Here is a 25,033-nt window from a genome sequence, read left to right on the forward strand (position 1 = left end):
TAACCCTCCACAGCCAAGCCCATGGCAAAGCCTTACAGCACCAGAGAGGCAGGGCGGTGGGCTACCCCTGGGAGCTGGCAGTTTCCAGCAAGGCCTCCTTCGCTGAGCCTTGGACAAGCCCCGTAATCCACCCTAAATACCTTTCTTGTAGGACTGCTAAGGACAGCAGCTGGTGGGAGTGTGTCCTTGGTGAATGGCAGCTGTTACTGTCCTTATAAGGAAAGGTGGAGTTACAAACGGGCATTTAGGCCCCTAGAAGGGGGTGGGACCCAGAGCAGAAACCTGCTGACCACTGTGCTTCCCCGCAAATAGACCCACAGGTGACCCCTATTGGGATTTAGGCTCTCACCTTAGGGGTCTCTCCCTGACCCACCCAAACTCCTCTCATCCCCTCCTGCCATCCACAAACACACTCCACACTGACTCAGAACTATCTGATATTTATTTCCCAATATTTTGATAATTTTTTTTACAAATGGAATACATGGAATGAAGGGGCTTATATGGGACCCCAGGTAAGAATGAGGTTGGGACTCTCTGAGGGTCTGGGGTTCCCCCCCTAGAGGGGACTTTGGGCATCCAGTTTCAGGGACTGAGCCGGGTTGGGTCGAGGGGCAGCGTGGCATCGGACGTGGTGCCGTCTGTGCCTCTCCTGCCTGCGGGACAGCTGGCGAAGCTGTTTCCGAACAGCCCACAGCACCAGGTACACCTCCCACAGCATCTCAGCCTCTGGCGTCTTCAAAGGTGACTGAGTCCTCACTTGGGAGCTGACTGAGGCAGAACTCACTGATGACTGTAAGAGAAAGAGAAGATGTACACATGTAAATAGGTGGGTCTAGGGAGAAACTGCCATTAGAACGACTCATAGATAAACAGCAAAGGGCTCCCTGATGCCACCTCTCCCATCAGGCCAGCTCAGACATTACTTCTTCCAGGAAGCCTTCTCAGATTGCATTAGACGTTTGTCATCTCTATCCGTTTTTTTTTTTTTTTTTTTTTTTTTTAATGAGATGCAGTCTTGCTATGTCACCCAGGCTGGTCTCGAACTCCTGGGCTCAAGCGATCTTCCTTCCTTGGCTTTCCAAAGTGTTGGGATTACAGGCATGAACCATCACACCTGGCCCATCATTTCTATTCTTTTTGTTTTTTGAGATGGAGTCTTGCTCTATCACCCAGGCTGGAGTACAGGGGCATGATCTCAGCTCACTGCATCCTCCACCTCCTGGGTTTAAACGATTCTCCTGTCTCAGCCTCCCAAGTAGCTGGATTGCAGGTGCCCGCCACCACGCCCAGCTAATTTTTGTATTTTTAGTAGAGACAGGGTTTCACCATGTTGGCCAGGCTGGTCTCGAACTTCTGACCTCAAGTGATCAGCCCGCCTCAGCTTCCCAAAGTGCTGGGATTACAGGCGTGAGCCACCACACCTGGTCTTTTTTTTTTTGTTTTTTGTTTTTTTTGAGACAAGGTCTCACTCTGTCATCCAGGCTGGAGTGCAGTGGCATAATCTCAGCTCACTGCAACCTCCACCTCCCAAACTCAAGTGATGCTCCCACCTCAGCCTCCTGAGTAGCTGGGACTATAGTTGTGCACCATCACGCCCGGTTAACTTTTATATATATATACACACATACACACACACACACATATATACACATATATATATTTTGTAAATATATATATAGTAGAGATATACATATATATATATATATATATATATATATATATATATATTTTTTTTTTTTTTTTTGTAGAGATGGGGTTTTGCCCAGGCTGGTCTTGAACTCCTGAGCTCAAGTGATCCACTTGCCTCAGCCTCCCAAAATGCTGAGATTACAGGTGTGAGTCACCACGCTTGGCCTAAACTGTTTTGTTTTGTTTTGAGATCACTGTAGACTGACTGACATGCAATTGGAAGAAATCATAGGGATCCTATGCACCCTTTACCAAGTTCCCCTCAACAGAAAAATCTTGCAAAACTATACTATGATACAGTCAGGATATTGACATTGATCCAATCTACTGATCTTACATAAATTTCTCCAGTTTTACTTGTACTCACTGGTGCGTGTGTCTGTGTGTGTGTATAATTTTACCAAGTTTTATCCAGTGTGCAGGTTCATGTATCCGACTACCACAGTCAAGGTACAGAACATTTCCATCAGACAGGAGAAAGCAAAAAACAAAAACAAAACAAAAAAAGATACAGAACATTTGCATCATCCCGAGTCCCTCATGTTATCCTTTTATAACTACACTCTTCTCCCCCTCTCTCTGCGGCCCCTGGCAACCACTGAGCCACTAATATGTTCGCCATTTCTAGACTTTTGTTATTTCAAGAGTGGTAGATAAGATAAACGGAATCATTCAGTATATAACCTTTTAGGATTGGTTATTTCCACTCAGTATAATTTCCTTGAGGCCAGGCGCGATGGCTCATGCCTGTAATCCCAGCACTTTGGGAGACCAAGGTGGGTGGATCACCTGAGGTCAGGAGTTCGAGACCAGCCTGGCTAACATGGTGAAACCCCATCTCTACTAAAAATACAAAAAATTAGCTGGGTGTGGTGGCCAGGCGCTTGTAGTCCCATCTACTTGGGAGGCTAAGGCAGGAGAATTGCTTGAACCTGGGAGGCGGAGGTTGCAGTGAGCTGAGGTCACGCCACTACATTCCAGCCTGAGCTACAAGAGTGAAACTCCGTCTCAAAACAAACAAAAAAATTTCCCTCGAGATTCACACCCACATTACCACATGTATCAATAGTTTGTCTTTTCTTTTTTTTTTTTTTTTTTTTTGAGATGGAGTCTCCCTCTGTCGCCCAGGCTGGAGTGCAGTGGCACAATCTCGGCTCACTGCACACTCCACCTCCTGGGTTCACACCATTCTCCTGCCTCAGCCTCTCGAGTAGCTGGGACTACAGGCACCTGCCACCACGCCTGGCTAATTTTTTTTTGCGCATTTTTTTTAGTAGAGACGGGGTTTCACCCTGTTAGTCAGGATGGTCTCAAGCTCCTGACCTCGTGATCCACCCGCCTCGGCCTCCCAAAGTGCTGGGATTACAGGTGTGAGCCACCGCACCCGGCTTTTTTTTTTTTTTTAAGACAGAGTTTCACTTTTGTTGGCCAGGCTAGAGTGCAGTGGCATGATCTCAGCTCACTGCAACCTCCGCCTCCCAGGTTCAAGCGATTTTCCTGCGTCAGCCTCCCGAGTAGCTGGGATTACAGGCACCCACCACCATACCTAGCTAATTTTTTTGTATTTTTAGTAGATACAGGGTTTCACCATGTTGGCCAGGCTGGTCTTGAACTCCTGACCTCAGGTGATATGCCTGCCTTGGCCTCCCAAAGTGCTGGGATTACAGGCATGAGTCACCACGCCCGGCCCTGTCCTTTCTATCTTTTTAGAATTTTATTTATTTGTGTGTTTGTTTTGTTTGTTTGCAGATATGGGGTCTTACTATGTTGTCTAGCCTGGCCTCGAACCCCTGGGCTCAAGCGATGCTTCCGCCTGGTTTTTCAAAGTGCTAGGATCACAGGTGTGTCGCTGCCCCGGCCAGTTTGTCCTTCTTATTGCTGAGTAGTATTCTGGGGTTTGAAGATATCACAGCTTAACCATTCACCCGCTGAAGGACATGGGTTGATTTTGGCTACTACAAATCAAGCTGCTATGAATGTCCACATTTAGATTTGTTTTTTTTTGTTTTTTTTTGAGACAGAGTCTCCCTCTGTCACCCAGGCTGGAGTGCAGTAGCGCGATCTCGGCTCACTGCAAGCTCCGCCTCCTGGGTTCACGCCATTCTCCTGCCTCAGCCTCCCGAGTAGCTGGGACTACAGGTGCCCGCCACTGCGCCCTGCTAATTTTTTGTATTTTTAGTAGAGACAGGGTTTCACTGTGTTAGCCAGGATGGTCTCGATCTCCTGACCTCATGATCTGCCTAACCTCATGATCACTCCCAAAGTGTTGGGATTACAGGTGTGAACCACTGTGCCCGGCCTCACATTTAGATTTTTCGTGTGAACATAAGATTTTATTTATCTGGGATAAATGCCCAAGAGTACAACTGTTGGGTCATATGATAACTGCATGGCTAGTTTTATAAGAAATAACCATTCTTGGCCAGCCGCTGTGGCTCACGCCTGTAATCCCAGTACTTTGGGAGTCCGAGGCAGGAGGATCACCAGAAGTCAAGAGTTCGAGACCAGCCTGGTCCAATATGGTGAAACTCTGTCTCTACTAAAAATACAAAAATTAGTCAGACATGGTGGTGGGTGCCTGTAATCCCAGCTACTCGGGAGGCTGAGGCAGGAGAATTGCTTGAACCTGGGAGGTGGAGGTTGCAGTGAGCAAGATCATGCCACTGTACTCTAGCCTGTGTGACAGAGTGAGACTCCAACATAAAAAAAGAGAGCGAGCTAGAAATGACCATCCTCTTTTCCAGAGTGGCTGTGCTATCTTTTTTCCTTTTTCTTTTTTTTTTTTTTTTTAAGACAGCGTCTCAGTCTGTCACCAAGGTTGGAGTGCAGTGGCATGAATATAGCTCACCACGGACTTGACCTTCCAGCAATCCTCCCACCTTAGCCTCCCAAGTAGTTGGGACTACAGGCATGCATCAAGCCTGGCTAATTTTTTTACTTTTGTAGAGATGGGGTCTCCCTATGTTGCCCAGGCTGGGCTAAACAAGCTTACAATCCTACTCACACATATGACTGCAGGTGAGCTTTCAAAATCAACATTTGGTCATGTCACTCCTCTGCTCAAGTGTCTTCGAGGGCTCCCATTGCTCTAAGGGTCCAATCCAAAGCTCACAACTTGGCAACCCTGCCTTCTACCAGCTGACTTTTGGCTTCAGGATCGTTCCACTCCAACCCACACACCTTGGGCCAGCTCTGGACACATCTGCTATTCTTTTTTGTTTGTTTGAGACAGACTCTCACTCTATTGCCCAGGCTGGAGTGCAGTGGCACAATCTTGGGTCATTGCAACCACTGCTTCCCAGGATCAAGCAATTCTCCTGCCTCAGCCTCCCAAGTATCTGGGATTATAGGGGTGCACCACCACACCCCGCTGATTTTTGTTTTTGTTTTTAGTAGAGACAGGGTTTCACCATGTTGGCCAGGCTGGTCCTGACCTCAGGTGATCCACCTGCCTCAGCCTCTCAAAGTGCTGGGATTACAGGTGTGAGCCACTGCACCCAGACTCTTTTTTTTTTTTTTCTGAGACAGAATCTTGCTCTGTCACCCAGGTTGGAGTGTGTGGCATGATCTCGGCTCACTGCAACCTCCACTTCCCAGGTTCCAGCAATCCTCCCACTTCAGCCTCCCGAATAGCTGGGACTACAGCTGTGAGCCACTGATTCCTAGCTTATTTTTGTATTTTTTATAGAGATAGGGTTTTACCATGTTGCCCAGGCTGGTCTCAAATTCCTGAGCTCAAATGATCCTCCTGCCTTGGCCTCCCAAAGTGTTGGGATTACATGCATGATCCACTGTGCCTGGCCACACATCTGCTATTCTTACTCCCTGGACACCCCTCCCACTCCCTCCACCTTCCCCTAACAACCCTTTCAAGCCAAGCTAACACCTTCAGGCCTCAGTTTTACCCTCACTTCTGTTAAGAAGGTCTTGCCTGGCCAGGCGCAGTGGCTCACGCCTGTAATCTCAGCACTTTGGGAGGCCAAGGCGGGCAGATCACAAGGTCAGGAGATCGAGACCATCCTGGTTAACACGGTGAAACCCATCTCTACTAAAAATACAAAAAAAAAAAAAAATTAGCCAGGCGTGGTGGTGGGCACCTGTAGTCCCAGCAACTCGGGAGACTGAGGCAGGAGAATGGCATGAACCCGGGAGGTGGAGCTTGCAGTGAGCCGAGATCGCACCCCTGCACTCCAGCCTGGGTGACAGACTCCGTCTCAAAGAAAAAAAAAAAAAGTCCTTGCCTGACTCCAGGTCTGGATAACATGCCTCTCTCCTGGGATCCTACAGCCCCCTCGACAATGTCACACTCAACAATGTGTGGATACTGAACTAGCAATGCCTATGATCTCATCTGTAGCCCTGCAAGTCTGCAAATTTTGTTCAGTGTTGTATCTTCAGTACCAGGCATTTGCTGGACGCACAGGAAATAGTTTTTATTTTTATTTTTATTTTTTTTTGAGACGGAGTCTCGCTCTGTCGCCCAGGCTGGAGTGCAGTGGCGCTCTCTCAGCTCACTGCAAGCTCCACCTCCCGGGTTCACGCCATTCTCCTGCCTCAGCCTTCCAAGTAGCTGGGACTACAGACGCCCGCCACCTCGCCTGGCTAATTTTTTTTTTTTTCTTGAGACGGAGTCTTGCTCTGTCACCCAGGCTGGAGTAGAGTGGCGCGATCTCTGCTCACTGTCAGCTCTGCCTCCCGGGTTCACGCCATTCTCCTGCTTCAGCCTCCTGAGTAGCTGGGACTACAGGCGCCCGCCACCACGCCCGGCTAATTTTTTGTATGTTTAGTAGAGACGGGGTTTCACCGTGTTAGCCAGGATGGTCTCGATCTCCTGACCCCGTGATCTGCCTGTCTAGGCCTCCCAAAGTGCTGGGATTACAGGTGTGAGCCCCCACGCCCGGCCTGGCTAATTTTTTTTTTAATTTTTAGTAGAGACAGTGTTTCACCATGTTAGCCAGGATGGTCTTGATCTCCTGACCTCGTGATCCGCCCGCCTCAGCCTCCCAAAGTGCTGGGATTACAGACATGAGCCACTGCGCCCAGCCGGAAATATATGTGTGTGTATATATATATATAAAGAAAAAATTTGCCGGGTATGGTGGCTCATGCCTGTAATCCCAGCACTTTGTGAGGCTGAGGCAGATGGCTCACTTGAGGCCAGGTGTTCGAGACCAGCTTGGCCTCGTGGTGAAACTCTTGTCTGTACTAAAAATGCAAAAACTAGCCGGGCGTGGGAGTGCATGCCTGTAATCCCAGCTACTCAGGAGGCTGAGCCAGGAGAATCACTTCAACCCGGGAGGTGGAGGTTGCAGTGAGCTGAGATCGCGCCACTGCACTCCAGCCTGGGTGACAGAGTGAGACTCTGTCTCAGGATTAAAAAAAAAAGAAAGAGAGAAAGAAAGGAAAAGATGTTTTAAGAGACAGGGTCTTGCTGTGTTGCCCAGGTTGGTCTCGAATTCCTGAGCTCAAGTGATCCTCCCATCTCAGCCTCCCCAAATGCTGGGATTACAGGCATGAGTCACTGCACCAGGCCAGGAAACAATGGTTGAACAAGTAATCAGAGGGAGGGGTGAGTCACTCGGGGCTGGGGAAAGAGGGAGGGGGCGTTGGGACGGTGCTGACCTTCCAGCTGCACATCTGCCAGCCGCTCTGCAGGGCAGAGACCATGAGCGTAGAGACAGACTTGACGGCCGTCCTCGGCAGCTGCAGCAGGGATCGGCCCTGTCGGCCCAGCTCCACCTTGGTCCCCTCTGTAGTCTTGGCCAACACGCAGGGATCTGCCAGCTTGGGGGACTCAGCCAACTTGGGTTTAGCCTCTTTTGGGGACTCGACCAACCTCAAAGTCTCAGCCACCTGGAGAGTCTTCTCCATCTTCTTCAATGAGTGTTTCTTGGAGCCAGGGTGTTCTGAGATGGTTGGTTTAATTTTCTGCCTCCAGAAGAAAACCTGAGAACCAAGACACAGAGAGGAGAGACAGGAGAGAGGGGCAGGGCAGAGACAACACCATCCACAAAAAAGAAGGCACAAAAGGATGGATCAGTGAGTTTCCGGGCCTCTATTCCTTCTCCTCCAGCCCCTCCCCAGCTGTCCTTTCCTTCCTCCCCACTCCATCTTGTTTGGCCACAGGAGGCCAGGAAGGGAGGGAACCCATGCAGTAAGGGGCTGCTGTGACCATGCCCTCAGGCCAGAGCATCATGAGGACAGAGTGGTCTCAGAAACTCACCCAGGAAATAATCCTTTGCCAAGCCTGTCTAACCCATCGGAAGAACTTCATGACCACAACCATCTCTCTTGACAGGACAAACACGGAGGAAAGAGCAGAGCCAGCATTTGGTACGGTGGAGGTGGCAGGTGGAGGACGGGGTGGGCTGTGGGCCAGTGACCACCTCTTGAGGGGTCTCCTGTGAGCTTCAAGCACAGCAGTAAAGAAAGAAGTAGGAAATCCTGGGGGAAAGCCCCTCCTGGCAATGAATCCCAGACCTTTTCTCCCCTCCCTGGGACAGGGAGAGGAGTTGAAGTAGGTGAGAACCTACAGTGAGGGAGAGTTCTAGACCATTGTGAGGCTGCCTGGCCCTGACCCCAACCCCCGAGGCCCTGCCTGGACCCACAGAGTCCATCTCTTCCACCCTGGCTCTTCTTCGCTCAGATCCAGGGAAAAGAAGCTAAGGTGTAACAAACTAATAGGCCCTGTCCCTGCATCACGTCATGCAGTCCCTTCACAGCAGCCTTTCAAGGTAGGTATTATTGTTAGTGCCACTTCACCAAAGAGGGATCTGAAATTCAGGAAAGCTAAAGGGGGCCGGGCATGGTGGCTCGTGCCTGTAATCCCAGTGTTTTGGGAGGCTGAGGCAGCAGGATCACTTGAGGCCAGGAGTTCAAGACCAGCCTGGGTAACATAGTGAGACCCCCCTCCCCACCCCTGCAACTCACTGTTTAAATTTTTCAAAAAAAAATTTTTTTTTTTTTTTTGAAACGGAGTCTCACGCTGTCGCCCAGGCTGGAGTGCAGTGGCGCGATCTCGGCTCACTGCAAGCTCCTTCTCCCGGGTTCACACCATTCTCCTGCCTCAGCCTCCTGAGTAGCTGGGACTACAGGTGCCCGCCACCGCGCCCAGCTAATTTTTTGTATTTTTAGTAGAGACGGGGTTTCACCGTAGTCTCGATCTCCTGACCTTGTGATCCGCCCGCCTCGGCCTCCCAAAGTGCTGGGATTACAGGTGTGAGCCACCGCGCCTGGCCAAAAAAAATTTTTAAATCGGTCAGGAGTGGTGGTGTGTGCCTGAAGTCCAAGCTACTCAGGAGGCTGAGGCAGGAGGACTGCTTGAGCCCAGGAGGTGGAGGCTACAGTGAGCCATGATTGTGCCACTGCACTCCAGCCTGGGCAACAGAATGAGACTCTGTCTCAAAAAAAAAAAAAAAAAAGAAATAAGGGAGAGAAGGATGGAGGAAGGAAGAGAGAGACAGAGAAAGAGAGGAGAGAAAGAAAGAAAAGAAAAAGAAAAGAAAGAGAAAGAAAGAGAGAAAGAAAGAGAAATTAAAGAGGAAGGAAGAAAGAAAGAGAAAGAAAAGAAGGAAAGAAAGAAAGACAAAAAAAGACAAGAAGGAATGAAGGAGGGAAGGAAGGAAGGAAGGAGGGAGGGAGGGAGGGAGGGAAGAAAGACAAAAAAAGACAAGAAGGAATGAAGGAGGGAAGGAAGGAAGGAAGGAGGGAGAAAGGGAGGGAGGGAGGGAGGGAGGGAGGAAGGAAGGAAGGAAGGAAGGAAGGAAGGAAGGAAGGAAGGAGGCCGGGCACGGTGGCTCAAGCCTGTAATCCCAGCACTTTGGGAAGCCGAGACGGGCAGATCACGAGGTCAGGAGATCAAGACCATCCAAGGAAGGAAGGAAGGAAGGAAGGGAGGAAGGGAGGAAGGGAGGAAGGGAGGAAGGGAGGAAGGAAGGAAGGAAGGAAGGGAGGAAGGAAGGAAGGAAGGAAGGAAGGAAGCCGGGCACGGTGGCTCAAGCCTGTAATCCCAGCACTTTGGGAAGCCGAGACGGGCAGATCACGAGGTCAGGAGATCAAGACCATCCTGGCTAACATGGTGAAACCCCGTCTCTACTAAAAAATACAAAAATCTAGCCGGGTGAGGTGGCGGGCGCCTGTAGTCCCAGCTACTCGGGAGGCTGAGGCAGGAGAATGGCATAAACCCGGGAGGCGGAGCTTGCAGTGAGCTGAGATCCGGCCACTGCACTCCAGCCTAGGCGACAGAGCGAGACTCCGTCTCAAAAAAAAAAAAAAAAAAAGGAAGGAAGGAAGGAAGAAAGGAAGAAAAAAAAGGGGACCAGGTGTGGTAGCTCACACCTGTAATCCCAGAACTTTGGGACGCCAAGGTGGGAGGATTACTTGAAGCCAGCAGCTTGAGATCAGCCTGGGCAATATAGCGAGATGGTCTCTACCAAAAAATTTAGGCCGGGCACGGTGTCTCATGCCTGTAATCCCAGCACTTTGGGAGGCTGAGGTAGGCGGATTACTTGAGTTCAGGAGTTTGAGACCATCCTGGCCAACATGGTGAAACCCTGTCTCTACTAAAAATTAAAAAAAAAAAAAAAAAAAAAAATTAGCCGGGAGTGGTGGTGCGCACATGTAGTTCCAGCTACTCAGGAGGCTGAGGCATGGAAATCGCTTGAACCTGGGAGGTGGAGATTGCAGTGAGCTGAGATCTCACCACTGCACTCCAGCCTGGGTGACAAGAGCGAAACTCCGTCTCTAGCTGGGCATAGTGCCACATGCCTGTAGTCCCAGCTACTTAGGAGACTGAAGTGGGAGGATCACTTGAGCCCAGGAGTGGAAGACAACAGTGATCTATGATAACACCACTGCACTCCAGCCTGGGCAACATAGCAAGGCCCCATCTCTACAAAAATAAAGACAATTAGCTGAACGTGGTGGCACACACCTATAGTTCAGGGAGGCCAAGGCAGGAGGATCACTTGAGCCAGGGACGTGGAGGCTGCAGGGAGCTGTGTTTGTGCCGCTGCATTCCGGGCATCAGAGCAAGACCCTGTCTCAAAAAAAGAAAGAAGAAACGAAGAAAAAAAAAAGAAAAACCAAAGAAGTTGCCCAAGGTTATGAACCTAGGGAAACCTAAGGAGGCAGAGAGTCACGGACTCCAAGGCAGGTCAGCCTCCTTGGAGGCTGCTGGGGCTAGGGGCCTCCTGGGGCTACATCCGCAACTCTCACCTCTTCCCCGCTAGATGGGGTCCTTCTCCATCACTGCTGACTCTTCCGCCTGGGACTGGAGCCCAGGCTGCCAGGGAGGGGCCATCTCACCCACAGGGCCCGTCCTCAGCTGGCCGGGGGTGGGAGCCACGGCGGCCGGCCAGGCCTGGCAAGGGCACCGTGTGCCCAGGGAGTCTGGCCCACACCCAGCCCAGAGACAAGGGGCCCATTCAGGGCCCCCCGCCCCGCCCCCAAGCAGCCACCCGGATCCAGCCCGCAGAGGGGACACACTGGGAAGCTGGGGGTGGATCTTGGGCAGCCACCAAAGACCTCATTGTTTCCTGGTCCCCCCGCCCAGCACGTGGGCAGACGCCCCCCCACCCCCAATCCTCGCCTGCCCCTTCCCAGGACCCGAACCGCTGGCTCCCTTCTCCAGTCTCTGTCTCAACCCCTCCATCTCCCACGCTTTAAACCTCCCCAGTCTGCAAAAGATCTCAGGGAAGCCCCAAATGGCAGGCGCAACCCCTGAGTCTGAACACAAGCAACGAACGAGATGTCAACCTCCAAATTCAAGTTTCTTCAGAATTTTTAATTATTATTATTTTAATAACAACCTGAATCCCAGAACTTCCAGATACTGTCCACACTCCCTCCCCTAGGCAGAGGAGAGGATGCACCTCAAGGGAACAAGGTGGGGGTGGGGTGTCTGCCAGGGAGCCTCCAACTCCCCCAGGCCGTCGACTGCTGGGGGTCCCATGAGGGAGGGTGGAGGTTGGTTCCCTCCCAGAGGGGGCTCCCTCTGATGCCCCGTCCTGAAGTCCTCCCTCCTCCATCAAGGCTGGGGATGATGAGGAGATGGGGCAGGGGCCGGGGGACCAGGCCGTTACTGAGCCTTGAACTCCCACCCTGGGGACATGGGGACATTAAAGCTGCATAGGAAGAGGGGGCAGGCGGCTGACAAAAGGCCGGGCAGCCCCAAAGGCACATTGTAAGGGAAGGGAGGCTCAGACGGAGGGCCCATTGGGCGCGGAGGGCCCAAGCCGTGGGACCCCCGAGGAGGGCAGCTGAGCCAGCTGCTCCGGGCTGGCCAGGGCGCGCAGCAGCCCGTTCTCCTGCTCCAGCGCAGCGTTCCGCTCTGCCAGTTCCCGGATCTGCTCCTTCAGTACCTCCACCTCCTCCCGGACCGCAAACATGAGGTGGGACTTCACCAAATCCTGGGGGCCCCGGGGACAGGCACAGTGTCAACGGAGTGGGTGCCTCATCCCCTGCCCAGTGCCTCAAGGGCCGGGATGGGAGAGAGTCCCGTGTCCAGAGGATGAGAGACAAAGCAGGGAAGGGACAGGGGAAAAGGACGAGGGACAGAGGCAGAGTCAGAGCTCAAAGACAGAGATGGGGACCAGCAGCCAGACCAGAGGCCGGGCAAAGTCAAGGGTGCAGGTGGCGGTAGGAGGGGGCAGAGGATGCCCAGGAGCCCAGCAGGGAGAGGGATGGAGGAACTGGGAGTTGGTGTTCCCTGGTAAGGAAGAAGACAGGGCTGGGGCGGAGGGATGGCTTAAGGGGGCCGGGACCTCCTGGGACCAAGATGGCTTCTCTTACCATGGCTTGCTCGATTTTGTTGTCAATGCCAACCAGGCTTCCGGAGCCACTGGAGAGACACAGGAAGGTGAGGGGAGGAGAGGAGGAGCCTTCCCAGGTGCTGGTTTCTTGGACCACAGCCTCCCGCCCACACCCCCCTATACCTGTGACAGTAGAGAATGAGGGAGAGGAGGGTTTTGTCCATCCCCCTGCGGGCTGAGGGCCGCTGCCCAGGGCCTCCCAGGCCCCGGTGGGGCGGGGGCCCAGATGTCCCTCGTATGGGGGACGCACCCCGGGGAGAGCAAGGGGAAGAGGCACAGCCCCTTTTTCGGGGCGGCCCCGGAGCCATCCCCACCACTCGGGTCTCATAAGATGACACCAGGGACTTGACAGAGATCCCTGGCTGGGCCATGCCCAAGGGGAAAGGGTCCTTAGACGCCCCCCCAACGGAGAAGGATGCAGTGAAGGGAATGCCTGGGGGGCTCAGAGCCCCCCGGGCAGAGCGGGGTCTGGCTGGTGCCAGGCGGGCAGAGAGGAGACAGTGCCTCGGGGGTGCTGGCCTGAAAGATATACACCACCCCCCCCAAGGGCAAGGCCTGGCTGCTATTGGCTCCTTGGGGACACGGGGACCCCCCCTCCCCTCGGCTCCTCGGTGGGCGGGAATTCCCAGACACGGTCAGTGCCAGTGTCCCCTTCTCACCCTGGCACCAATCCCAGAGTGGAGGGGAGGGGGCCGGCCGAGGAAGTCAGCTGGTGGCTGGGCCAGGGGAGGGGCGTGGGGCAGAAGCCTGGGTCTGAGAGGGGAGTAAAGGGTGTGAAGGGAGACGAAGGGCCTGGCCCTCGGAGGCCCCTCCCCACCTCTGACCCCATCCTGTCCCCTCTGTCCCTCAAGGCCTTGGGAAAGAGGGTGGAGGTGGCTGGGGTAGGGGGCGTTCTGACGTACTCGTGGTCTTCCATAGATCATGAGTGCTCTACTACCAAAAAACCCCACAAGGCTCACATCATGGGTGACCCCGGGACCTGGCCAGAGGGTCCCTGACTTTCCAGAGAAGACCAAAAATGGGAAAGGTTACCACGGCAACAGAAACTGAGCCCAGAGCCCTAGAAGACGAATACAGCCTAAAGGCCAGGTGCGGTGGCTCACACCTGTAATCCCAGCACTTTGGGAGGCTGAGGTGGGTGGATCATTTGAGGTCAGGAGTTCGAGACCAGCCTGGCTAACACGGTGAAACCCCATCTCTACTGAAAATACAAAAATTAGCCAGGCATGGTGGAGGGTGCCAGTAATCCCAGCTACTCAGGAGGCTGAGGCAGGAGAATTGCTTGAACCGGGAGGTAGAGGTTGCAGTGAGCTAAGATCGTGCTACTACACTCCAGCCTGGAAGACAGAGTGAGATCCTGTCTCAAAAAAAAAAAAAAAAAGGGACAGGCATGGTGGCACATGCCCGTAATCCCAGCACTTTGGGAGGCTGAGGCAGGCGGATCTCCTGAGGTCAGAAGTTCAAGACCAGCCTGGCCAACATGGTGAAACCCTGGCTCTACTAGAAGTACAAAAAATTAGCCAGGCGTGGTGGCAGGTGCCTGTAATCCCAGCTACTCAGGAGGCTGAGGCAGGAGAATCGCTTGAACCTGGGAGGTGGAGACTGCAGTGAGCCGAGATCAGGCCACTGCACTCCAGCCGGGGCAACAAGAGCAAAACTCTGTCTTAAAAAAAAAATACCGCCGGATCACGAGGTCAGGAGATCGAGACCATCCTGGCTAACACGGTGAAACCCCGTCTCTACTAAAAAATACAAAAAACTAGCCGGGCGAGGTGGTGGGCGCCTGTAGTCCCAGCTACTCAGGAGGCTGAGGCAGGAGAATGGCGTGAACCCGGGAGGCGGAGCTTGCAGTGAGCTGAGATCTGGCCACTGCACTCCAGCCTGGGCGACAGAGCCAGACTCCGTCTCAAAAAAAAAAAAAAAAAAAACCGCCTATGGGCCTGGGACCTGGGTCTGGGGTCTCAGAGGAAGCGAGGGCTCAGAGGAGAGGAAGGGAAGTGAGCTTGGAGATGGGACATTGGGAAGAGGAGCAACAGGGCTTGGAAGAGAGGTGGGAGTCCCAGGTGACAGGGTCTGGCTGCAGTCTGGGAAGTGGCCACCAGAGGGCGACTCAGGCCTGGCTCAACAGCCCCCAGGGCCAGGCTCCAGGCTGGCTCCAAGACGCTGGGCTCTTGGTCCCAGAACCTGGCTCTCCCTCAAGCCCCACTCTCACCGCCCAGGACCTGCACAGGCTCTTGTGCCGACCTCATCCTCCAAGGCTCCCTCTCCCACCACTCTGGCCCCAGGCTCTTGCCCTGAGGCTCCAGACCTACCCTTGTACCCCTGCACTCTGGTGCTGTGGTGGGATCCCCAGTCCTGCCCTCCAGCCCCCAGCTGGGCCCCGCTCGGAGCAGGGGCCTCAAGGGGCTGCAGGCCACATCCCTGGGCTCCCTTGTAAGCTCTCCCTCCTGGCTGTCAGCTCAGACTCGCTTCCCCGCAGGGGGATCAGCACTCAATTCAAGGTGACCCTTGGATGAGGTCCTGCAGCCAGGAAGGGAGCACAGGGAGCTGGGAATTTTCCATTTCTCATCCAAGCTCTGGGTGCAGAACGCGCTGACAGGTAGAGCAACTGAGGTGACCAGGCCTGAGTGAGCAGGATGGGGTGGGTGGGGGAAGGGAATCTGGGACTCCTGGGGCAGTGGGAGAGGAGAAGTTGAAGGCGGGGTGGTGGGTCTGCCAGCAGGAGGGTCAAAGTAATTTTTGAGCTATTTCAATCAGCAACACCTGAGTGGATATGGAGCCACCACAGAAAACCCAATACCCCCCCTCCACCACATTACACAGACTCACAGAGACCAAAGCGGGTGGATACCTAGGGATAGGAACATGGGCCCTGCTTGGCGGAGACTCAGGGGTAAAGATGTCAAGTAAGGTGTTCGTTCTCGCCAGAGATAAAGGAATAATACAACAATAAACGTTTGTTGGCCAATAGGTGACTGTCTTCTGTTTGTCTAGCGCCTGAGAGTTTCTGACAGCACTTTCCACTGGGGCTTTTTTTTTTTTTTTAAGACTAAGTCTTGCTCTTGTCGCCCAGGCTGGAGTACAATGGCGCGATTTCGGCTCACTGGAACCTCCACCTCCCGGGTTCAAGCGATTATCCTGCCTCAGCCTCCAGAGTAGCTGAGATTACAAGCATGCGCCACCACGCCCAGCTAATTTTTGTATTTTTAGTAGAGATGGGGTTTCACCATGTTGGCCAGGCTGGTCGCCAACTCCTGACCTCGTGATCCGCCCGCCTCAACCTCCCAAAATGCTGGGATTACAGGTGTGAGCCACCGCGCCCAGCCTCCATTGGAACATTCTAACACACACTTCAAGGGACCAGGACTCTGGCAACGCAGGCCTTCCCCTTTAGGACCCCAGAGTGAGGGGTTGTGGGCACTGTGCTAGAATTCTTTGACAGGGTCCAGGGGAGGAAAGTAGTGGCTGCTGAGACAGGACCTACCTCCACCACAAGCCCAAAAGCAAGTTTGTGTGGATTAGAAAATGCCCCTTTCTTCAAGACCCTTAATGCCACCTTCCGGAAAACTGTCGTGACTTCCAGCATTGACTGTGATTTCAAATATGAGCAGCACCCCCTGGAGTTGTGCAGTGTGTGACATGCACAGTGGGAGACTTAGCCCTGCAGGACTCTCGGTCCCGGGGCAGGGACAGCCCTAGAAGCTGGTCTTCCTCTTTGAGGGTCAAATAAAACGGCCTCAACATGAAGATGGGATAAAAAGCAGGACACCTGGCCGGGCGCGGTGGCTCAAGCCTGTAATCCCAGCACTTTGGGAGGCCGAGACGGGTGGATCACGAGGTCAGAAGATCGAGACCATCCTGGCTAACACGGTGAAACCCCGTCTCTACTAAAAAATACAAAAAACTAGCCGGGCGAGGTGGCAGGCGCCTGTAGTCCCAGCTACTCGGGAGGCTGAGGCAGGAGAATGGCGTGAACCCGGGAGGCGGGGCTTGCAGTGAGCTGAGATCCGGCCACTGCACTCCAGCCTGGGCGACAGAGCGAGACTCCGTCTCAAAAAAAAAAAAAAAAAAAAAAAAAAAAAAGCAGGACACCTGGGAGAAATGGGGAGCCTGGGATCTTGGGGACAGGGGCCAGCCCTGCATACTCGCCAGTGAGTTCAGGGGATCCCCCAGGGCCTAGGCCTGGGACCAGGAAAGTGTCAACCAGCTGCCCTGTCTCTATGCTCTCCCGGATTTGTGGTGTCTTTGGGGCGGGGCTGGGGAGGTCAGGGAGGGGGAAGGGGGTTTGGCTCCCTGCCCTGCTTGGGAGAGCTGTCCCTGTCCTAGAGAGAAAGGACATCATAGACCGTTGCCGCCACCTCTTTGCTTGGGACACAGGCATCCCAGTAGGATAGTGGAGAAAGTGGCTTTGGGGTTGGACCTAGGCTCCAACTGTAGTCCAGCCACTTAAACTAGCTGGGTGGCCCCGGGCAAGTTTCTAAAATCCTCCTGGCCAGGCATGGTGGCTCATGCCTCTAATCCCAGCACTTTGGGAGGCCGAGGTGGGTGGATCACCTGAGGTCAGGAGTTTGAGACCAGCCCGGCCAACATGTTGAAACCCCGTTTCTAGCAAAAATACAAAAATTAGCCGGGCGTGGTGGCGGGCACCTGTAGTCCCAGCTACTCGGGAGGCTGAGCCAGGAGAATCAGTTAAACCTGGGAGGTAGAGGTTGCAGTAAGCCAAGATTGTGCCACTGCATTGCAGCCTGGGACACAGAGCAAGACTCCATCAAAAAACAACAACAACAACAACAACAACAACAACAACAAAAAACCCTCCTTCTCTGAGTTTCAGATACTTCATCTGGCAAGTGGGAGAACGGAACTGCTTTTTAGGATTACAAGGGATAAGGCAGTACCGGACCCAGGGGAGGTACTGGATAAATAAATGTATCTTTTCTTTCCCAAGTCCCTGGGATCCATTCCCTATAATGCCTGGATCTCGTAGGCCGGCCACTGCCCCCACCCCCAATTCCTTCCATCCACTTCTTCACACTTAACCAACTACCTGCCACCTGCAAGGAGGGGACAAGGATTTCCAGTCCCAGGGCATGTGAGCATTCTAGATTCACCTGCACCCTCTGTTCGCCCATCCCCAGATTCAGGGACTGGTCAGGCATCTCCAACTCCCTCCCTGTGATCCAGGCACTGAACATCTCGGCCCACCTTCCCTCGTAAGAGGGAGGTCCCAGGCCACTGGGACCCTGTTCTGCCAGCTCTGTGTACACCAGAAAGGAGAGGTGGGGTCTACACGTCCCATTCCTAGGGGGCAGGGGGTGGCCCAACCCAAACCCGCCGGCTTGGCAGGGTGGGGCTTGAGGGGCTGGGCTGGGACAGATCCCCAAGAGCCTTGGAGCACAGCAGGGTGAAGTGGAGGCTGGGAACCGGACTGGTCAGATTGGGGTGTGCAGGGAGGGGGTGGGACGGAGGAAGGCAGGGAGGGAGGGGACGGGGAAAGACGGAGGCCTCAGGAGGTTGAATCCTCTAAGACAGAGACAGCAGGAGGCTGGGCTGTGAACTCAGCAGGGGTGGGGGAGGGACGGGGAGTCCTCTAGCCAGGGAACCTCCCAAGTGGCAGAGGGAGAGGGCGGGAAATGCTGAGAATAGCAGTGATGGGGGCAGGTGACTCTCCCAGCCCTGGCCGACCTCACACCTCACACATTCCTGAGAGTGGGAATGGGGCGTGCAGGAGCCACCGTGTCCTGCCCAGCCCCGCCCAGCCCCGCCTAGCACTGGCACCCTTGCCCTCCATCACACTAGCTCCTGGCCACCCCCTTTGCCAGGTCCCTCTCCTCCCCGAGGCTGCAGGACCCTGTCAGTGGTGGGCTTAAGTACCTGATCCCGCGAGCGGCCCCGGATCTGGGGAGGAGAGGAAGGAGCAACTCCCATCTGGAATAGGTCCCTCAGGCACCCACTCACCCACTCTCGAAGCCCCACCCCCAATTTCCTTCCAAGCAGGAAGTCCCTCCCCTTGAAAACCTCCTACGGAAGTCCCACTCCTCCCTCCAAAAGAAAAACGGTGACTCCCCAGCCCTTCTGCCGGGTTCCTATCAGTCCCCGGCCAGAAGCAGGCAGCCTGGCTATCTCTGACTCACGATTCTGGGCCTCCCTTTTCAGCTTGCTGGCTTTCTTAGGAACGGTGACACCTGGCCCTGAAAACCCACCCAACAGAGCACTTTCCCCTAAAAGGTGAACCCCAGAAAGTCGCTCTCTGCAGTGCCGTCCCTGCCCCTTTGCCATTCCTAGCTCTGACTCTGTTCCTAGCTGGCCCATCTTAGGGACTCGCTTTCTCGGTTCTAGAAATCCTAGGATACTAAAGTAGACCCCGTGGGCTATCGGATGTCACAGTCCATACGTGCTGTTAGGGAGTCCCAGTCCTTTGTTAGGAGAGGAAGAGGGAGATGGAACTGAGACGAAACTGATTTCCATTCTTTTTCAGTTCTTTTTTTTTTTTTTTTTTTTTTGAGGCAGAGTCTCGCTCTGTCACCCAGGCTGGAGTGCAGTTGTGCGGATCTCAGCTCACTGCACACTCTGCCTCCCAGGTTCAAGTGATTATCCTGCCTCAGCCTCCTGAGTAGCTGGGATTTCAGGTACATACCACCACACCCGGCTAATTTTTGTATTTTTAGTACAGACAGGGTTTCACCGTGTTGGCAAGGCTGGTCTTGAACTCCTGACCTCAGATGATCTGCCCACTTCAGCCTCCTAAAGTGCTGGGATTACAGGCATGAGCCACCATGCCCAGCCTACTTCCTTTATATATATGTATGTGTGTGTGTGTGTGTGTGTGTGTATCTCTATATCTATCTATATATATGCTATTTTATTTCTTTTTCTTTTTAGAGATGAGGTCTTGCTACATTGCCAGGGTTTGGTCTTGAACTCCTGGCCTCAAGCAATTCTCCTGCCCGGGCCTCCCAAAGCACCACGAGTACAGGTGGGAGCCACTGTGCCCCGGCCTGATTTGCTATTCTGTCTAGAGCACGCATTTGCCAGTGGGTTCCTGGGGTTGGCCAGATGATCTCTAAATCTGCAAGAGCTCTGGAATCTGACAACAATGAGTCCCTTCAGAATCTAAAAAAGTCTGTGACCTGACAGTTCTGAGCCAGGGAGTCCCACCCAGCCCTCTCCACAGAGAGGGAGTGGGTCCGAAATCATCTGTGTGCAGTGGTTATGCCCAGGCCAGGTTTCTCTGTCTAAGAGTTCCTCTCCAAGTTCAACCTGGGGGAAGGATGCCTACCGGGCAGTTTCTCACAGCCATCCCAGGTGCTGGGCAGGGAACCTGAACCCCACGCCCCACCACCCCACGAAGCCCACCTACCTATCATCATCGCTGTCTAGGTGACCACTGATGGCCAACATGGAGTGGGCCAGGCTGAATTTCTGAGCTGCTACTGCTCCGAAGGGGTCTGGAGATTTGTGAACCAGGCTGGCATCGTGGGCGAAGTAGAGGGCCGGGGAGCTGGGGCGAGAGTCGAGTGGGGGCACCTGGAGGCGGAGAGGTAGGAACCATCACGTGAAAAGAGAAGAGAAAGGAATCAGCCGCCTTATAACTTGCCTATTAGCCTTCCTCCCTCTCCACCTCTCTACTCCCTTTGGAGGACCCGGGAGTCCTGTCCCCACAGCCCTTCCCTTCTCCAGCTCTGGAGAAGGCATTAGGCAGGTACTAGAAGCAAGAAATGGGTAAACCTGAGGAATGGGAGGAGTGGTGTATGGGACATTACAGAGGGTCTCCCAAGTGGGAGGAGCGGGGGACTGATGGAAGAACCGAGAATAGACTCCAAAGTCCCTGCTCCCCCTGGGCCGGGACCCTAAACAGAGGCTACTCAGAGTGTCTGCCTTCTTTTATATTTTATTTTATTTTTTTGAGACAGTCACTCTGTCAGCCAGGGTGGAGTGCAGTAGCACAATCATGGCTCACTGCAGCCTCGAATTCCCAGGCTTAAGCGATCCTCCAGCCTCAGCCACCCGAGTAGCTGGACAGTTACGGCGCGCACCACCGTAACTGGCTAATTTTTTATTTTTTGTTAACACAGGGTCTCAGTATGTTGTCCCTGCTGGTCTCAAACTCCTGGGCTCAAGTGATCCTCCCGCCTCAGCCTCCCAAAGTGCTGGGAGAATAAGCCACCGCTCCCAGCCTGTGCCTTTGCTGGAGTCTCGCTCTGTCACCCATGCTGGAGTGCAGTGATGTGATCTTGGCTCACTGCAACCTCTGCCTTCCGGGTTACAGTGATTCTCCTGCCTCGGTCTCCTGAGTAGCCAGGACTACTGGCGCCCGCCATCACACCTGGCAAATTTTTCTATTTTCAGTAGAGACAACAGGGTTTCACCATGTTGGCCAGGCTGGTCTTGAACTCCTGACCTCAAGTGATCCTCCCACCTCAGCCTCCCAAAGTGCTGGGATTATAGGTGTGAGCCACTGCACCCAGGCTGCCTTCTTAAAATGACTCCAATGTCACCTCTTAGAGAGGTATTTCCCCATCATTCACTGGTCCACTGAACTGTTTCATTTTTTTTATAGCACCTAACATTATCTGAAATTAAAGTATTTATTGTGTCTCTCCCCGGCTAGAAGGTCAGTTTGCTCAGTAGCTATTTGTAGAATGAATGGATCCTCAGAAACTGCTCCTCCATCCCCTCATCCACCCCTCACTCTCGCCTCCCCTCTCAAACTTCTCGGACTCAGGTGGAATTCTGCTCCTGCGCTCAGCCCTGGGGTTGGCGGGGGCTGGTTGTGGAGCTGGGGGGAGGCGGAGCCTGGGCGTGGACCTGCATAGCCCAACAGGCGCTGGGGGCGGCAGCAAAAAGGGCGGGGGCGACAGGAACATGACAAGACGCCTCTGTGAGGCCCCGGGAGGCCCCAGCTTCTCAGAAAAGCCAAGAACAGAGAGTCCAGGGTGGTTAGAGGGACAGAGCAGAGGAAGGGGGCCCAGGTGGTGTCCCCTGGCCATTCTCCACCACTCCCTTCTGTTAAGAGGGAGAAGAGGCATGAGGGGATGTGGAAGGGAGACAGACTTTTGGGCAGGGAAATAGCAAAACAGTTACGTGCAAACAGCAGACCGTCAGGAGGTGGGGGAAAGCTGGGGAGCAGGGGGCACTGGAGAGAGACAGGCAGGGTCTGTGGCCCCAAGAGAAGCTCAGGCCAGGCTTAAGGACAGAGAGCAGGGAAGCTGGAGGCCAAGGGGGTTTGCTTTGGAAGAGTCTGGGGACAGGACAGGAAGAGAAACAGCATCTTCTCCCCTGGGGTGGGTGCTGAATGCAGGAGTTCAAGAAGAGTTGGGCGGGGAGGGGGTGGGGAGTGGTAGGAAGGGGCCTCACGAGAGACGTGAGCTTGAGGCCAGGAGGGGGTTGGGGGGAGCCAGTCCTGACCGGTCCTGACAGGACCCAGACATCCAGTCCCAGGTTATTTTTATACTGTGGTTTGTGCCCAAGGCCAGGAAGGGGAAAGAGTTCGCATCCTCACACTCCCTGCCTTTCCCCAGCCCTCCGAGGTGTTATATTCTCCCCACAGGACAGAAGTATCCCACCCTTTTGTCTCTGGCTGCTCACCCCCACCACGGGGACCCAGGCATGCTGCCCCCCCAGCCCGGACTTGTTCCTCTTTTGGAGACAGGAAGGAGAAAGAGTATGGGACTGAACTCCTTCTGGGGCTTTTCTCCCCCACTCCATGGTGGTCACCCTGGAGTTATCAATCACAGAGAGGCTCAGATGGAGGGAGTTGAGACAGACAACTGGGGGGTGAAAAGGATCAACCAGCAAGCCCCCTCCCCATCCCTGAGAGGTGTTCCCCCCACCCAATTTCTCAGTGACACTTGGCCTACAGCAAAGCTGGAGGTAGGACTGAGATGGGTGGCTGGGAGAAAAGAAAGACCCCTACATTCAGGATGGGGCTGCAGTGCAGAGACTAGCCTCGCGCAAGGCCTACCTTTTACCTTTCCTCCCCAAATCCTGGCAGCTCCTCCCCCAGGGACCCAGCTACCCAGCTGAGGCCTCCACCCTCATCACCTAGAGGCAGAGGGGCTGAGACCAAGACAGAAGAAGGCCTGGTGAGGGGGCCACATATGCTATAGGCTACATGAAGACCAAGACAGAGAATCAGAGGCCAGGGAGAAAGAGAGAGGGTGCAGAAAAACAGGAAGGAGGCTGAGACAGAAAATGAAGGAGGAGGAAGGGGCTTCAGAGTGACCTGGCAGGCACAGAGAAGAGGGCTGTCTGATCTGATAGACAAGTAATGGAGGAGGAGGGGGAGGGGGAGGGGAGGGGAAGGGACGGGAAGGAGGAGGGGGAGAAGGAAGGGGAGGAGAAGGGGTGGGAGGAGGGAGGCCCAAGATAGAGGTTAGGCCAGGGCTGATGGGCGAGCCCTAGAACCCAGGTCTTACCTGCCCCATCTCCTCTGGAGCACCCAACTCCATCCGCAGCCGCATGTCTACAGCTTTCCTCCGGGACAGTGGAGGGGTCCTGGTCCCTGAGCCCCCAGCCTCCGCGTCCACCCTCAGAGAGGGCAGGGGCGTGGCAGCCCGGGATGTGCCCGCACTCTCACCGGTCCCAGGCTCTGGGGGGCGCTGCTGGGGTGGGGAGGCCGACAGTGGGGGTGTCTCTGCCTTGGCTTTGCCGGGCACCACCAGCTGGCCCAGTCCCCCAGTGAAGGAGCGGGCCTGAGGTCCGGGAGAGGTGGGGGGTGGACGGAGCCAGGAGGTGGGGCCCTGAGACAGGCCTGACTGTGGGGTGGGGGTGCCCAGGCCGAGGCTGGCCAGCTCCAACCTGGAATCCAAAGATCTGCCCCCGGCGCCCCCTGAGGCCCCTCGAATTCCCTCCAGGAGTCGGCCGAAGCTGTGGGGCTCCAGGTCTCGCTCATAAACATCCACACACGTCCAGCGACCACGGCGATATGGCTCTCCCAGGCCGTGGGGCAGCTTCACCACCCGGAAACGGGAGGAGGGGGCCCCAGGTGGTGGGGAGCCATTCCGGGGGGTGCCCTTGCCCCCCGGATCAGGGCTGGGCTCCCCACTGGGCAGGCGGGGCAGGGGCCCGGTGGGGGGCTGTGGAGTAGGCGGATCTGAAGTCCCTGGGCTCCCCGGGCCCTCATAGTCTGTGGTGACGCTGGTGATTTGGAAACTACTCTTCTTCTTGCCCCCGCTCATGGTCCCTGGGGCTCAGGGCTGGGCCAAGGTTGGGGGTGGGTTGGGACTCCTTGAAGGGGCTCAGGCACCCCTGGAACAAGGGGGCCACATGGTGGGGGCATCCGGGCCCCTGGGGACGTCTGGGTCCGACATGGCAGGAGGGCCTGGTGGGAACCCGGGGTGCCTGCTGGGTGAGGGGAGAAGAGGAGAGGGGAGGTGGCGGGAGGGGGGAGCACGGGCAGGTTTTTCCTGCTGCTGTTGCTGCTGAACTCCAGAGCTGAGTTTGCAAACTGGAAAAAGAGGGAGAGAGAGAGTGTGTGTGTGTGTCTGTGTGTGTGTGTGAAACCAGTGGGCAGGCCACCTCCGGGGCTTCCTCTCCGGGGAGCAGAGTGGGGGAAGGGGAAACCGTCAGAGACCCGGAGACAGGCAAGAGATGACAGAGACCAGGGCAGAGGGGACCAGATCCAAAAAGGCGCTCAGAGTAGGAAGAGGCAGATGAGTTCCAGAGTTGTGCATTTCTCATCTGAGATTCTGACTCAGGGGGCGGGTATTGTCCCAAGAGCTTGGACTCCAGGGCCTGGGAGAACCGGGGTGAAGCAGCTCCCCAGCCTGGCCCGGCCACTCAGAGAGACCTCTCCTGGGCCTCGAGCCCACCCCAGCTCCCACATCCCTGGGGCAGGCCCTGCCCGGCTACCCCCAGCGCCCCACCCAGCCCCGAATCCTACCTCTGGGGCCTCGGCCACTGATCTGAGCCTGAGGGTCCCGGCGCCTAAGAGGTCGGGCTGTGCGTTCCCTGGGGCCTTCTGGCCACGGGGAGTGGCGGGGCACGCAGGCGGCGATCAGAGGTTGCCCCGTCCTCTCCGGGGGCCTCAGCTCATCCTGGGAGGCATCTCCGAGGAAAGTTTGCTCTCCGGAAAAGAAGGAACCCGCGGCTCCTCCGAGGAGCCCAGGAGCGGCCGCTGAAGCCCCAGGGGTCTGGAGACTGATGTGGGAGAGGGCGGCCGAGCCCCCCGCTGCTCCCGGTGGCAGCCAGCGAGTGGGTGTCTCGAGTCTCCTCCCGCGTGGCCCCGCTGGGTCCGTGTCTCCGCTCCTCCGCTCCCCTGGGTCTCTGCCTCTCCGTCTTTCTCCTTCTGAGCTGTTGACAACCCCCACACCAGGAAGTCCTGCCTCCTCGGCCTGCTGACTGCTCCTCTCCTCCTCCTCCTCCTCCTCCTTCCCCTCCTCCTCCCCTTCCTCCTCCCTCCCTCCCTCCTGGGGCTTCCCGCCAGCTGGCCCGGGGCCAGGCCTGCCACAGCCGCTGCTGTTGCAGTTGCTGCAGCCACTGCTTAGGCTGCTGCTCCTGGGGGCCCCAAACAGACTCTCTTAACCCCA

At 55.1% G+C, this 25,033-nt stretch overlaps 1 protein-coding gene across 3 annotated transcripts; it reads right to left on the reverse strand.

Moving 5' to 3' along the window:
* Nucleotides 1-426: 426 nt before the first annotated feature.
* TSC22D4 (TSC22 domain family member 4) lies at nt 427-24,794 on the reverse strand. Of its 3 annotated transcripts, XR_012432243.1 has the most exons (6): nt 24,388-24,794; nt 22,922-23,952; nt 19,864-20,030; nt 7,916-8,100; nt 7,315-7,638; nt 427-793 (listed from the first exon to the last, which is right to left on the reverse strand). XR_012432243.1 is itself a non-coding variant. In XM_005549232.4 (5 exons), the coding sequence occupies exons 2-5, from the start codon at nt 23,681-23,683 to the stop codon at nt 11,892-11,894; spliced, it is 1,188 nt and encodes a 395-aa protein (XP_005549289.2). In that variant the 5' UTR covers nt 23,684-23,952; nt 24,388-24,794; the 3' UTR covers nt 11,456-11,891. The 3 variants fall into 3 exon arrangements, 2 of the variants coding, with proteins under 2 accessions (XP_005549289.2, XP_065397795.1); XM_005549232.4 differs by lacking the exons at nt 427-793; nt 7,315-7,638; nt 7,916-8,100 and adding exons at nt 11,456-12,101; nt 12,484-12,532; XM_065541723.2 differs by lacking the exons at nt 427-793; nt 7,315-7,638; nt 7,916-8,100 and adding exons at nt 11,456-12,101; nt 12,484-12,626.
* Between the last annotated feature and the right edge of the window lie 239 nt (nt 24,795-25,033).

This window comes from Macaca fascicularis, chromosome 3, assembly GCF_037993035.2.
Source record: "Macaca fascicularis isolate 582-1 chromosome 3, T2T-MFA8v1.1".
NCBI classification, from domain to species: domain Eukaryota; kingdom Metazoa; phylum Chordata; class Mammalia; order Primates; family Cercopithecidae; genus Macaca; species Macaca fascicularis.

Bases quoted from the DNA above. Each gene is read 5' to 3' on its own strand.
- TSC22D4 (XM_005549232.4), bottom strand. From the start codon at position 23,683: ATGAGCGGGGGCAAGAAGAAGAGTAGTTTCCAAATCACCAGCGTCACC. The intron at 20,031-22,921 runs GTAAGACCTGGG...CTCCGCCTCCAG, and splicing joins CTCCAGAGGAGATGGGGCAG to GTGCCCCCACTCGACTCTCG. The intron at 12,102-12,483 runs GTAAGAGAAGCC...CGGGGCCCCCAG, and splicing joins ACAAAATCGAGCAAGCCATG to GATTTGGTGAAGTCCCACCT.